Raw genomic sequence first — 13,976 nt, forward strand, 5'->3', positions numbered from 1 at the left:
GGGAAAGATTATTCACATTATTTCACATTTTTCAACACGTTTCTTCACATGAAATGAACACAAATGGTAGAGGGGTGGATCATCCTGACTAAAACAGGAAACACCACTAACATACAAAGAAATACACAGCTTCCACTCTTCTGTAGTCCCGGGGGCCATCATTTGACATCTGCAAAAGGGAAGTGAGGAGAAGCAGAGCAGAAGAAACAGATTAGGGAAATTCAAGTGTAGGTGCGATGTGACAATTTAAGTAGCTTTAGCTCCAGGGAGGCTCTGTGGCTAATTGCAATAATTAAAGTTTTAATAATACCTAAAATAAAAACAATCATTTTATATATCATTAACAAGGTTAATAAAACAAAATAAACATTTTAAAAATAAAAACACATGGATTATAGAAGTTTACACAAAATATCCTAAGTGCACAAAGGGCTTTAAATACAAACACCTGGCCGAAGATTCTGGTAAAATCTTATTTCTCATAAGTTGGTTGTAATTAAGATTTCCATTTATATTTCTAAACATCCATATGCATTTATAAATTGCAATGTTTTTACCTTGGAAAGTCTGCCTCAGATCAGCCATTTTTTCAAGGGCTGAGAACAATTACCCCAGCTCTGAATTCCACCCGTCTGGTGAGTTTAGATGATGATAAAATTCTGATGGAGGAGACCTTTTAAACCCCAAATCGGAATAAAAACACAGACAAATTGTGAGTGAGCGTCCTGGTGTTGAATCCATATGGCAAGCAGGAAGTCGATGTTGTGACAAAAGTGTGCATTTAAAAATAGAGATATGTCTGTTTTGGCCACTGGCTCTTTCTGCCCCACGATGATTTTCCAGACTTACAAAGCTGCAGTTAATCACAAGGTCAGAAAAAAAACCCCACACCAAACACACAACATGTGCTTATGCATTCGTTGACTCACTCACATATAACACAACAGAAATGTAGTTTTTGATGCTGTAAAATGTGTTTAAATGCCGCGTTTTACATTAAGAGCTACTTTTGTTTTCGTGTGTATGCAGGTATCTATTAGTACACAGGAATGTGCACATTTACATGGAAACATCCTTTAAATGGTGCCGATGATGTGGATGCAGGAGCTAGGGTTAGGAAAGATAAAATTATTATAACTTAAGGATAAATTGACATTGCATGACTTAGTTTACTTCTTTAACATGAAAGTGAAAACAAAGATAAAAAAACCCAAAATAACATTTCAGATATTTTATCATTTTATTTATGAGTTTAATTACCATTTCTTATCCTAATTATCTCACATAACCTCGTTTGGGGAAGTGTTGCTGGAAGATTACTCGCAGCAGTGCTTTGGATCTTTATTTAAAGTGACACTGACCTTTCAGCTTTATTTTTTTAAATGTTCTTTTTCTGCTTGAATGTAAATTACAAGTTAAAAGAGGGACATTATTAGCTTCAAACAGCTCATAAAAAATGGGTTTAACTGTGTTAGTTTTGAGAGAATTCATGTTCCCAGTGAATAAACATGACATTTATGGCCTCGTTTCTCTTGCATATGCCTTCTGTTTAACTATACATAGCAAACTGGCCTTGAGTCCTAGAAAGAATCTCTTTTGTATAGCAAAACCCAAACATTTTAGATGTATGTGACAGACCAAAAGACTTTATTTTGGGTGCTGCAAACCAAAATTTGTGAGTAGTTTATGGGAAATTTGTTTCTTTGAGCTTGTAAAAGACAAAAATCAGACAGTTTTGGGGGACAGACAGAGACAGACAGAGGCCTCCCTCATTCATACCTTTCAACTCCTATCACACACACACACACACACACACACACACACACACACACACACACACACACACACACACACACACACACACACACACACACACACACACGTGTGTATTTATATCCTTGTGGGGACATCTCATTGACACAATGCTTTCCCTAGCCCCTTACCCTAACCCTAACCATCAAAAATGAATGCCTAACCCTGACCCTTACCCTAAACCTAACCATAACCTAATTGTAACCCTGACACTAAAACCACATTTTGAGGCTCAAAAATGCCTTCAAACTCGTGGGGACCGGGATTTTGGTCCCCACAAGGGCTGTTTGTCCCCACAAGTATAGTAAACTACCAATTTTTGGTCCCCATGAAGATGTTAATACCCGTCCACACACACACACACACACACACACACACACACACACACACACACACACACACACACACAATCAGCCTCTATTATCTGTATGTGCCTCTGTTATGAATTTAAGTCATTTCATTGACATAAATACACAAACACTATATTCAGCATGTAGCCTACAATTTCACCCAATAAGGCAGATGGTCATGAGACACAGAAAGGCACGTGCGCTGGTTCACTCATGTGTGACAAGCTCAACCCCCACACACCCTGCCCAGATGAACGCAACGTTATCACACATTGACTAAGAGTGGATGGAGAGCCTTGGGGTGCACATTAATGTAAGCCGTCACTGCATAGCCCGACCTATGGGCAAAACGTGACTCAAACATGCTAAATTTAGTTATATAACAGTCGGGCAAAAAAGCTCACCAGCATGTAAGCCAACACTAAAGGGATGCCTGCGGGGCAGCGATGCACAATGAAGGAGAAAGAAACAGTGAGTAGAAGATAAAAGATGAAATGAGAAGAGGAGGAGCGAGCAGGGGAAGCGGTGAAAGAGGCAAATTGAGGGGAAAGAGAGAGGAGAAAAGGTGAGAGCTGAAAGCTTCTTGTGTCTTCAGGAGTGAAAAACACCTTTTAGATGGATCTACACTCAGACTGCACACTCTACAGACAAAACTAAACTTGGCAAATTAAAACTGATTTATAGTTGAGTGTTTATTTTCAGCTAGTTATACAGCCACTGCAATGCAAGAGTTGTAAAAAGAAAATCTACCAACATTGTGCTTTCATGGGAAGATATTTTTACTGGGAGATGGGGGAGAACAGTTTAAAATGAAATGAATGATGGTTGGATTTAATTTGGCTGCTTGAGTTTCAGGGTCTTGGCATTGTGCTCGGTTGGTCAGTGTAACAATGGCATGGCTTACTGGGACAGAACAAGAAAGCCATTATGAATGTTCCTGCTAACACTTGTGCTACAAACTAAAGTGAATTATTACCTTTAGATGTCACATATTTACTTTACATGTGATGATTATTAAAAGGCCAAATTATCGTATTTACATTGTTAATTTACTTGTGAGAGTGATGATGTTCGCACGGACGAGCCTTCCAGGGGAGATCGGCTTCAGACGAAGAGTAACTGAGTCTGTCTTGAACTTGTTTTGTGTCTTTAGAGTCATGTAGCCTCTCAGCCCACAATAACCAGTCATCATGTTTGTGATCTTCATGTGTAGCCGTTGTGACCATGATGTTCTGTTACATTTAAGAGAAAGTGCACTTTAGCCAGAGCAAAGTTTATAAGTATGGATTCCAGATTAAAAAAAATACATCTCTGCTGTTACACCTCATTTACACGTAAGAATAAATCTGGCTTCAAGTAAACAGACAAGCACCTGTCAAAACACAGGCAGACATACAGAAACACATTGCAATTTATGCTGCACATTCACGCTGCAATGCAAACACATATATTCATATGTAATAACACAGACAGCGACATGCCTAACTGCACATACATACACACACACACATGCACAGCTCGCTCAAATCCTCTCTTTTCTCCAAATGTTCAGTATTCAAGAATCCCATCTGCACTCAGGAGATGGTGGAGAGCTAAAAAAAACCAATAATAACAAAAAGTGATGTGGTGCTGTTAGCCACAGTCTGATGACCTCACCACAGAGCTACGCAGCACTCATCTTCCCCCTGCTTCATCTCCACCACACACACACAGTGAGACACAGAGAGAGAGAGAGAGAGAGAGAAAGGCACTGTCCTCCTCATTTACGTCCCCTGCTGCTTCTGCTGCTCCAGCCTACACACACAACCTGGGGCATGTACAGGGAAGACACAACACTTCACATCACTCATCTACACAAGCCAAATTTAGAACTGGGCCCATGTGCTCATACAAACCACGAGGAAATGCATTTTTGTAAACAGAAAAGAACTCAGATGCTACAGTACTGAACTGAAAATAACAATCCACCTTCCAAGTAACTAAATCACAAAAAGCCCAGGAGCTATTCAGACACTTTTAGACCGCGAGAGCTCATCGTTACAGCAATCTGGGAATTAGAAAAAGAAAGAACGGGAGAAGATCTTATCCCAGGTTGTTAGATTGTAGACTCCCGGCCCAGCTGCACGGCCCTGCAGACAATCTACTGGGTGAAGTTTTTTTTTTCTATTCAATGCATCAGATATGTTTGAAATAATACATGTCAGGTATGTATGGAAGCTGAACAACCCAGCCTGCTTCCCATTCATCATCATGCAGATTTTGAACTGCTGACCTGTTGGCTTAAGTGAATCAAGTCAGGCTGGATTCAATAAAAAGAATAAACGACTGTCTAAGTATTGTAAACATTTCATTTATATGAACCTTATAAATCTCTGTGGGGAAACCCCCTTTGAGATTTCCATGTAGCCACTTCGACATTTGGGGTTGTTCAAAAGAAAGATTTACAAAATGTTAGTGTGAAAGACTGAAAACATGAGAAAAAATATAGCGGCAACTAGAGGTCTCAAACCACGACTGAATCTGCAATACAAACACCTACGGTCTCCATTTCTCAGTCTTATTCCATGTTAAGAAATCAGCCACGAGAAACTGTAAACCGCCTTTTTAAAACATGCAAGTCACAATGTTTAGAGCTCCTGTAGGTAAAGAACAAAATTTGAGTTTATTTTGTGGTTATAATCCAATCATGATGGAGTCGTTAAATTTTTTTATGCATGCTTCTGGCTGTTTTCATCATATTAAAAAAATGCAAGAAGAATAAACAGATCATAATTAACTTGGATGTAAAGAAATTTAACACAACAAATGTGACCTAAAGTGATAAAAAAGAAATAAATCTCTGATGTGTTACTGATATGAGAACCACTATGGCTAGCTACATGGCCTCCACTCTTGTGAGTGTGCACAGCTCTGTGTGTTAAATTGGGAGTTTAAGATGGTTCCGCTTTTTAAACAAGCTCCCACTGCTCATTGTGCGACCGACACAATCACAGAATGAACAGCAATGGAAACTATAGAAACAACACAAGAACAAACAGAAGAGAAACGGAGCAGTTCCCGATCTAATGACGATGCCGTAAGTCAGCAAAGTCGCTATTAATCATGTCGTATTGCTAAGTATTTCCTGTTATTTAAACCGCAACCCTTTGTATTGGTGAGATTATACGAAGGAAAAGGCAACAGATTGACCTGCAAAAGTGTTTGTAGATGCATTAGAGGCCACTGAAGGCAACAAAGTGGAACAGCTGTGGCATAAACCACTCACCGCCTGGAAGTAAGAGCAGCTTGCAGTCACACCAGTGGCACGGTGAGGCTGTGATTAAATATAGCAGTGCTGCAGGTATAATGTCTACCATGACCACCAGCTTACTGAAGCATGTTAGCGTGTTTATGAACCAGACCTGAACAGAACTTGTGGTGACGCTAAATACAAGTTCACGGGGGTTCCAAGATTTAGTGGGATTCATCCCTTGAGTATCTCCAAGGTCTGTGAATAATTTCAAAGCAAGCCATCCAATAGCTCAAGACAGTTAAGGCTCCGCCCGAGAAGATGTTTCACAGCTCATAATATTAGCAGTCATAACAAAGTACAAAACGCATAGCCAAAGTAATTACTGATGTTGACTCAGCAGCTGGCACATCCTTGTTGAGATGCACTCAAGCAATCCTCTGTCAGAACCAGACAAAGTCATGAAGTGAACCAATCCATGACACACACTTACGCACAGCGAAACACGCTCACACAGTCCATCCAGCCAAATCCAGTTCACAGGAAAGCCCATTCCTTTAAGCTATAACTCACACAGGCTCCTCTCTCCCAGTTCTCTGACAATTTAAATCCCATTCTCAGGTCATTTGGACTGTCGGAGGCTGTAAAAGTGCTAGTAGTGCAGTCTGCATGTCTGTCCATCCCAGCATGGTTGTGGTAACACTGCTGGCTATTTCCTATTCACCATAAGGTAATCATTAGATGTGATAGTGGGCTGGCAGCAGTCTGCATAAAATGGGATATCCTAAAAGTTCTTGATCCCTTGCAGGAAATAAGGCGTCTGTTGCAGCAACTGATAAATATTTGGACACTAAGTAGATGCTGCAGACAGTAGCCGAAGCCGCTGTGCATCGTTATTAACCGTGCAGGACTTCTTTTTTTAAAAAGCTCATTTTTGAGTTCTGATTATCACAGAAGCCAGAATAAAAACAGCCTGAAATACTGACTTCCCAAATCCATATGAGATTTGTTAGGCTCTAACAATAACAGTCTGTCAGCAATGCTACATTTGCTACAGTGTGTAATATACCTCATTGTGCATTATAAACTTACAGTCCACAGTGGTTAACTGCGCATTAGGTAAATGAATAAGGTAAGCTTAGACAGCACGGATGAGAGGAGCAAAGCTATGTGATTTAGCTGATTATCATAAGGCACAGAATCCTGCCACATAAGCCCCAGGCCTCCTGCTTTCACCTCCATCTCTACAAATTAGCCTGAACTGATGGAGGGATAATGCTGGAAAGAAAAAGGAGGGAGAAAGAGAGGAGAGTTCCTGTGGTTCCCTGTGGCTTCAGACCTCTGTAATCAGCATGCCAAGCTCCTGATGTCTAAATCCACAACTCGGACCCAGACAGCACACACACATACTCATCACACACAGGCAAAGATACACATAGGCACATGCACACAGATGCACACAGAGCGAGTGCCTGACACATGAGCTCTGCGGTGTTCATGTGGAGATTGGCAAAGAAGTACGTCCCAAATAAATGCAGGAAGACAGAGTTTCAATTACATAAGCTGTGTGTTGCACAGAGCCGAGGTTAAAGAGAATTCATTAACATTTTTCTGACTTTTCTAAAGAGATTAGAAAAAAAAAAGATTAGTGAGATTTTTAACAGACCCCAAGTCATGCTGGATTTTAGAGGCAGATACAGTTACAGTGTGACTTTTGGATAAGAGTGACTTCAGTTATTATTAAATTACTGTGACCCAGATATGAGTGGGCCAAAAAATATGTGGTCTGTAGTGGGAGAAAGACGTAATGGAGTTGCTGTTTTTAAACACATTTAACAATCTATTCTGGAATTTCACTTTATTTAAGTACATAATCACAACAGTCACAAATAATACCTATAATAGTAGTAATGGCAGCTACAGTAGCAAGAAGTGATGCAAGATCTTCATGAGAATGAAGATCTTGAGCAAATTATTATGTTATCATTTTCACATAATAAAGGTAGAATTTATTGTCCATCCATTTTCCTCAGCTTACCCAATTGAGGGTCAAAGGCTAGCTGGAGCCTATTGTAGCTGTCATAGGGAAAGAAGTGGAGTACACTCTGGGCAGGTTGTCAGTGTGTTGCAGGGCAATACAACATTAGACAGACAGTCATTCACACCTATGGCATACCATTAATCGGCCACACCAATTAGTTTAATCCAATGGATGTATTTAGACAATGGAAGGAAGCTGAAGTAACTCAATAGAAGCCACACAGAGAAGCGAAGAAAATACAAACATCACACAGAAAAGCCTCAAAAGTGTATTTATGTAGCACATTTCATCATATAAACTGAAGAAGATTAAAAACATAAAAACATATGTAGGTTACCACGCCATAAAGCAGTGAACACAACAAAATAAAACAAAAGAATGGGACCTATTGTGTAAGCCTGGGTGAATAAAAAGTTTTGAGTCTGTTTTTAAATATATATCCACAGTTATAATTGATCTCAGGTCTGTAGGCAGCTTGTTCCAAAGACCAGGACCACAATAAATAAAAGCACCTTCAGCACCGGACTGGACTGTGAGCAGTTGCTTTTTGGGCAACTGCAACTGCATTCTGTTATTCTGCAGCTTAATAAGTGAGCTGACATGATTTCAACTTTATGTTCATGGAAACTGCATCTCAGTTTGATGTAAATAAAGATACTAGCCAAAAATGGATGATTGTAAGTGGTCATTGATCATCCTCCACAACTCATCCATGCCTTTCTGTCTTTTTGCTTTGTGAAAGGGGTCGGGCTAATATTTTGACACGGATACCTTATATCATTGGAATTTTGTCTGATACTTCAGAGGAAACATTTTCTCACTGTAAAAAAATGTCCCTGTAATACACTAAGTAATAACCATGTAAAGGGACAGTGGATGCCCTCATTATGATCATCCCATGCTTTAACTAATGACATCTGCTTGTAACATCAGGTGTTTCTTTAATGAACATGCAGCAACATTTTTCACGACTGGCTGGCTGCTCATCATGATAAGCAGCAGTGACATGGCCTGTTTTCATCCTTATGTTATTCACGGGGGGCTTTGTTAAGCTGAAACGTCATCGTCCGCCTTCTCTATTTATAGCCAAACTCTGACACAGTAGCAAATGATGTCATACTTGCATGTGTGCGTCTGTGTCCATGCGTGTACACTTAAGCACAAGGGTATATGCAAGGGTATATCAGGTTATTCATCAGCAACAAAGAGCTAGATCTGCTTTTAACACGTAGGCTATGCATTGTTGAGGAATGGCTCAGGTTTCCTGAGCTGAGAGCTAACTTTATTCAGATGTGACTTACAGATATTAAGAGAGACAAAGTGAGATGTAAAATCTTAAGAGACAGAGCAAAATCAAATGACACTTCCTGCAGTAGGTGGGAATGCTTTAGGCTAATATCTGAAGGAAAAAGTCCAGACCTTTCAGTGAGTAAAACCTTGGCTGAGTAACTTCTATCTCAGAGCGCCACTATGGGATAAAACTGAGCTTTTGTACATGGCAGTCATGAAAGAAGACTGATAAAAGCAGTCAAACGCTCAAGCAGGGGTTTTAAAGTGATAAGGATTATATGAACTGGAAAACTTGGCAGCCTGACTCTAAGGTAGTGAATTAAACAGACGCATACCGATGAATACCAAAGTCTCCAAAGGCGGCATTATTATCACAGGGAGAAGTAGTGAATGCAGTCCAGGCCAATATGTGACTCAGACTGAAGGGAATCTAGCTTAGCTGTCACTAAAGAGCCATTGTTAGGAAGAAATAAAGAGCTGCATTGACTTCCCTCATCTGCTCTTTCTCTAGGGGACCTACTGGTGTGGTTTAGTGGGAGGCTGCATGATGTGGAATTTAAAGTGTGATGGATTTTTAAAGAAACCAGTTAGATAGTACTACAGCCAACCGTCACAAAATTCATATTTGCTGATTTTTACAGTGCCCTGTTAGATCAGTAGGACCACATCACCCTATGATTAAATATCCAACTAGTGTTTTTTGGTGTGAGTTGTCCAGTTTTTGGGAGATTAAGTGTCTGCATTTCCTTTAATAATATGAAATCAGATGACATTTGTCATGCATTGCTCAAGCCAAAAAAATAAAATCATCTGAAAGATGCAGAAGCATTCCTTCAAAAATCATCTGTCCATCCATCCAATTTATTATTGTTGTTACTTTTTTTTTACCCAGTTAATTTAAAAAATTTGCAAACCTTAGAGCACTGTTAACGTAGGAACTATTTTCTCTTCTGAGCAATATCTATAAGCTAAAGGGAGCGAGCAGCTAGCTAGTGGTACAATCACACTAACAGTGGGTAAAGACCGTGATGTTGAAAATTTATTGTTACCATGTGCAAGTGACATGTTTAGATGACAGTCATTGAAAATTGTGTCACTATGAATCCCACTGCGATTGTTTGGAGACTCTCCAAATTGTTTGTTTGCTCCCTCTCCAACCTGACATGAAACCAAGTAATAGACACGCTGGTCCACTGTGTCCACTTCACGCTTTGCTTCTCCAAAGTGTGAAATGGACACACATGCAGAGGTTGCATTACCAGCAGGGAGAGATAATATATTTAACACCAAGAAATTGCTAGTGAACAAAAAAGGTAAGAAGTACATTCCAGGGTCCTTCATCACCAGAAACGATTAGGCTGTGCAGTTAATGTGTATTTAAATGTAAATGTGTTAATAATGTCTGTTTAAAATGCTTTTGCATGATTATTTTTATGTTAACTGTGCTGTTAAAGCTCATTAATCTTTAGATCCAGTCATAATGTCCCCAAATCCAACCTGTTCTCATGGATAGATGGAAGTTCCTAATTCTTTATCAGTAGTTTTAGGTTGCTGACAAATAAAAAACAAAAACTTTAGATTAATAACTGTTTGACTGTACTGACTTAATAGAGGCCAATTATATTTACAGTAAGGTATTCTGATCAACGACAGTACTTCTGTCTTAAATTGTATTATGTACAAAATTTTTAAGGAAAATAACATTTTAACATGACAGTTACATTTAATAAACATTTGCTAAAAGTCTGACTGCTGGTATACAAATACTCACATTAGAAGTATAGCATGTACTAACAAAAATCAGCTCACTCTACTGTATCTTGTAGTGAGTGGGCCATGCCTCCCACTACATGTAATCCAGCAGGCTAAATCCTGGCCATCATCAGGCTGGTGCACTGCAGAAAAGTTGACTCATTAATAATTTCCCATTTCCTTATAATACAAGAAAAGGTAGGACTGTGTACTCAAAATAAAGCTGTGCCCATTGCAGTGTCCTTTGATATATCACATTCAAAGCACTGCAGTAGAGATTTTGAGAGACAAAACAAAATTCCTATAAAAACATGTGTGCAATGTGAAATTAATTATCAGCTGTGTCCTGTATTTCGTCCACAAGTCGACATCTCCTGCTTCATTGCATTTTTCTGTGAAATCTTCTATTCAAGTCGAGCAAATACACACAACCAGCCCTCAGCAAAAATCCACCATTAAAAAAAAAAGTCCACTCAAGCTTAGGCTGTTTTCAAAAAGCATGACAATATATATCACAGCTGACTGGGATCTCTCATGCGTAGGAAGAGCAAGAGAAAAAAGACAACAGTGCTTCTTTGACTCCGCTGGATCTCACTGTTCATTGAGGTTTACATGACATGAAACTACAGAACAACATGTGCACATCCTGTTCAACAAGCCCAAAAGACTGTTAGTCTCACTGGACTTTAATAAATCAGAACAACCTAACATAATCTTATATGTGACCTGACCAGGGACAACACAACGGTCCCACTTAGAGTATAAAATTCAGCATCAGGTACCGGGAAAATTCAAGAACCTTCCGACACTTCCCAAAAGTTGCTCTTTCTGAAAGCATTGGCATTTTTCAGGCGTATTCAGTGGGACTTTTTAACCTTAGCTTTGAAGGTATGTATAAAGTAATTACGAAAAATGAAAGATTTTACACATCAATGGTCTGTTATCTTAGGGTGTTTGAACTAATGCACCAGATTATAGCTACACTCCAGAATACATCCGCACAACTTCACACATCTGCACTCCCTGTAATGTTACACTTCAACTAAAACTTTGCAAAAAAGATATGCAAAAGGAGGAAGACCAAAAAAACTTCCTGTTAAAGCATATTTATTAGGGGAAATGTATTTTTAATACTACTAATTGGGTTCTCTCTCAGTTCAGCCATGAAATGCTCTAGCCTGGGAGAAAATTTGACACCTTAAGGTCATGATGCTGCATAAAAAAAATGCTGGAGTTACAAGCTTTGAGCTAAAAAGGGGTGAGTGTGGCTGCCAGGTCTTATGGGTTTTCTTTCTTCTGGAGGGAGAGCAGACCAGACACTCTAATGATCAAAGTGTATGGAGACCTTTGAGATAAAATGTTCGTGTTATTCACTCAGCAGTGATAATCCTGCTGGGCTGTTTTCTGTGGTAAGTGTTTGAAAAAACACTGGACACTGTTTATTTCTGCCCGCCTCTTCAGTAATCTCACCATATACTAAACTAGTGTAACCACAAGCTGTTAAATAAAACACAGTCACAGTAGTCACTGAATGCGATTGTATAGTAATACTGTGTTAGTGCAGGTGCAGCCATGAATAGATCCATATGCACTTTTCCCACAACTTTATTCCCTAAACAGTCAAGCCCTAATTTAAAAATAATTAAAGCTGTTGGGTGTCCATTTATTATTGAGCCCTATGAAGTTGGAAGACTTCTCATTGCATTTCTTTCCTTATCCATGTAAACACATCAAACAGAAATAAAGTTCTGGCTATTGTTTTATTTCAATTTGCTTATTTTCAGAGTCTGAAGCGTTAAGTGTCCAAGTACTTACAGTGTGGACCTTGTCTCCTGTTTTCAACACAAGCCCCAACAGCGTCAGCTTGTGCCACATATTTTCATCTGTTTAATCTAGAGCATGTTATTTTTTCCCCCCAGAGCCCATCCTGAGTTCCCAATGTTAAAGGAGAGTGAACACACAGATGGGGCTTGAGCAAGGCCAGAGACATGTTGTATAACACGCACAGACTATGTTGTGCCATGCACTTACAAGGCAGGGTCCCACATATAGGCTACACAAAACCATGTAGTCTGACATCATGTGCAAGCAAACGTCAGAAATGATTGTTACTGCAGACGCACAGACGAGTCCAGGAAGGCAGCTCAGCCTGAAGGGTCCATTGCATCCATTCAGAAGGTCAGACTGGGAAGGACAGATGATGCACATCAGACTGTAAAGGCCAGGAGACCCTGAGGTGCTCCCCTGAGTGCTGCTACCTCAGCCACAAAACAGATTGGCCCAGAACAACAGATGTGGTAAATTCCAAGTCAGAGTTTCAGAAGTTGAAGAACTATAAAAAAGATAACCTGGATCTATAGAATTTAAGATGTAAGACCTTTCCTTTATCGGAAAAGAAAAAGTCAGAAAAGCTACAATTATCTAAGATATATCAGAAATGTACGTTTAAGTACTTGACTGCAGTATTACAATATGCAAAACTTTAAAAGTATATAATAAATCTTTTTTTTCCAGTCTGTGCCATTAATTACACACAAAAATCACTCTTGTAATTACTTTTTGAAGAGTTTAGTGCACGTGATATTTCAAATGATGCTTTTTCGTGACTCACCTGTACCTGAATTTTGAGCTTTCTTCATGCTCTGCGTCTCCTGCTGGTGCACTTCAGGTATTCGTCAGTAAAAGCTGAGAAGCTGCAACTGTCGGTCGTCCTTCTCACCACGTCGACCAAAGAAATTGGAGTTGACTTTGTTGCCTCAGTTTTCCCGCACTTGTTCTGCAGAAAGAGTGCGTGACGACACTGTGTGACTGCAGGCAGCGCTGATGCAGATATGCCGCTGAGCTCAATGATGTGCACTTTAGTGGGATGTTGAGATTCTCGAGACCGCAAGACCATGTTAAAAGAAATGTGAGCGCACGAGGGGGGCGGGTGGAGAGGTCCACTGACGCGCTTTTACGCACGTATCCAAAGAGGAGATAACAGGATCTATCCAGTGTTGGGCTGCTTACCCCAAGGGAAATTTGTTTACTTAGTCACACTGATATAAAATCTATGTGACAAACGCATCAGAGATATAAGGGAGTTCATCCAGAAGCTATTTTTCTTTGACGAAAAACAAATAAGCAACCGGCTTTGCTTCAGTGGTTATTGTCACGGTGGAGGTTTAGCACCAAGGAAGCTAGTAGGCTGTATCCGTTACAGGCTTATGTGATGCTAAGGAAATATTTCCCATTAGAAAGAAGAAAATGAACACATATCTTTCTGACATACCAAAACTCACATTTTCTCCTTTTTATGTAGAGTTAAACCAGTCTAAATGCAGTCATGTTTAAACAATTACTCAGAAAGACCAACATTAAAATCAGCCGTGGATATGGTATGTTGCAGTGCTGTGAAATGCTGCTCTCTTGTGGTTGGATGTGTCACAGCTGGTGTTAGGACCACATTTGGAAATTAGGTCAACGCTTTTGCTGTATTCAAACGAACAGAAGTTTTTTTTTT

The 13,976-nt window shown here is 39.6% G+C and overlaps 1 protein-coding gene across 2 annotated transcripts in view; it reads right to left on the reverse strand.

The window, feature by feature from the left end:
* The window catches only part of septin9b (septin 9b), a 71,789-nt gene extending 58,383 nt beyond the window's left edge, over positions 1-13,406 (reverse strand). Inside the window, exon 1 of one of the 2 annotated variants that reach the window (XM_063476504.1) lies at positions 13,092-13,406. In XM_063476504.1, coding sequence (XP_063332574.1) covers positions 13,092-13,113 — 22 coding nt within the window. In that variant the 5' untranslated portion in view covers positions 13,114-13,406. Of the gene's footprint in view, positions 1-13,085 lie in introns of both variants that reach the window. The other variant, XM_063476503.1, reaches the window with a different exon arrangement.
* Positions 13,407-13,976: the final 570 nt, after the last annotated feature.

This window comes from Pelmatolapia mariae, linkage group LG6 (genome assembly GCF_036321145.2).
Source record: "Pelmatolapia mariae isolate MD_Pm_ZW linkage group LG6, Pm_UMD_F_2, whole genome shotgun sequence".
NCBI lineage: Eukaryota > Metazoa > Chordata > Actinopteri > Cichliformes > Cichlidae > Pelmatolapia > Pelmatolapia mariae.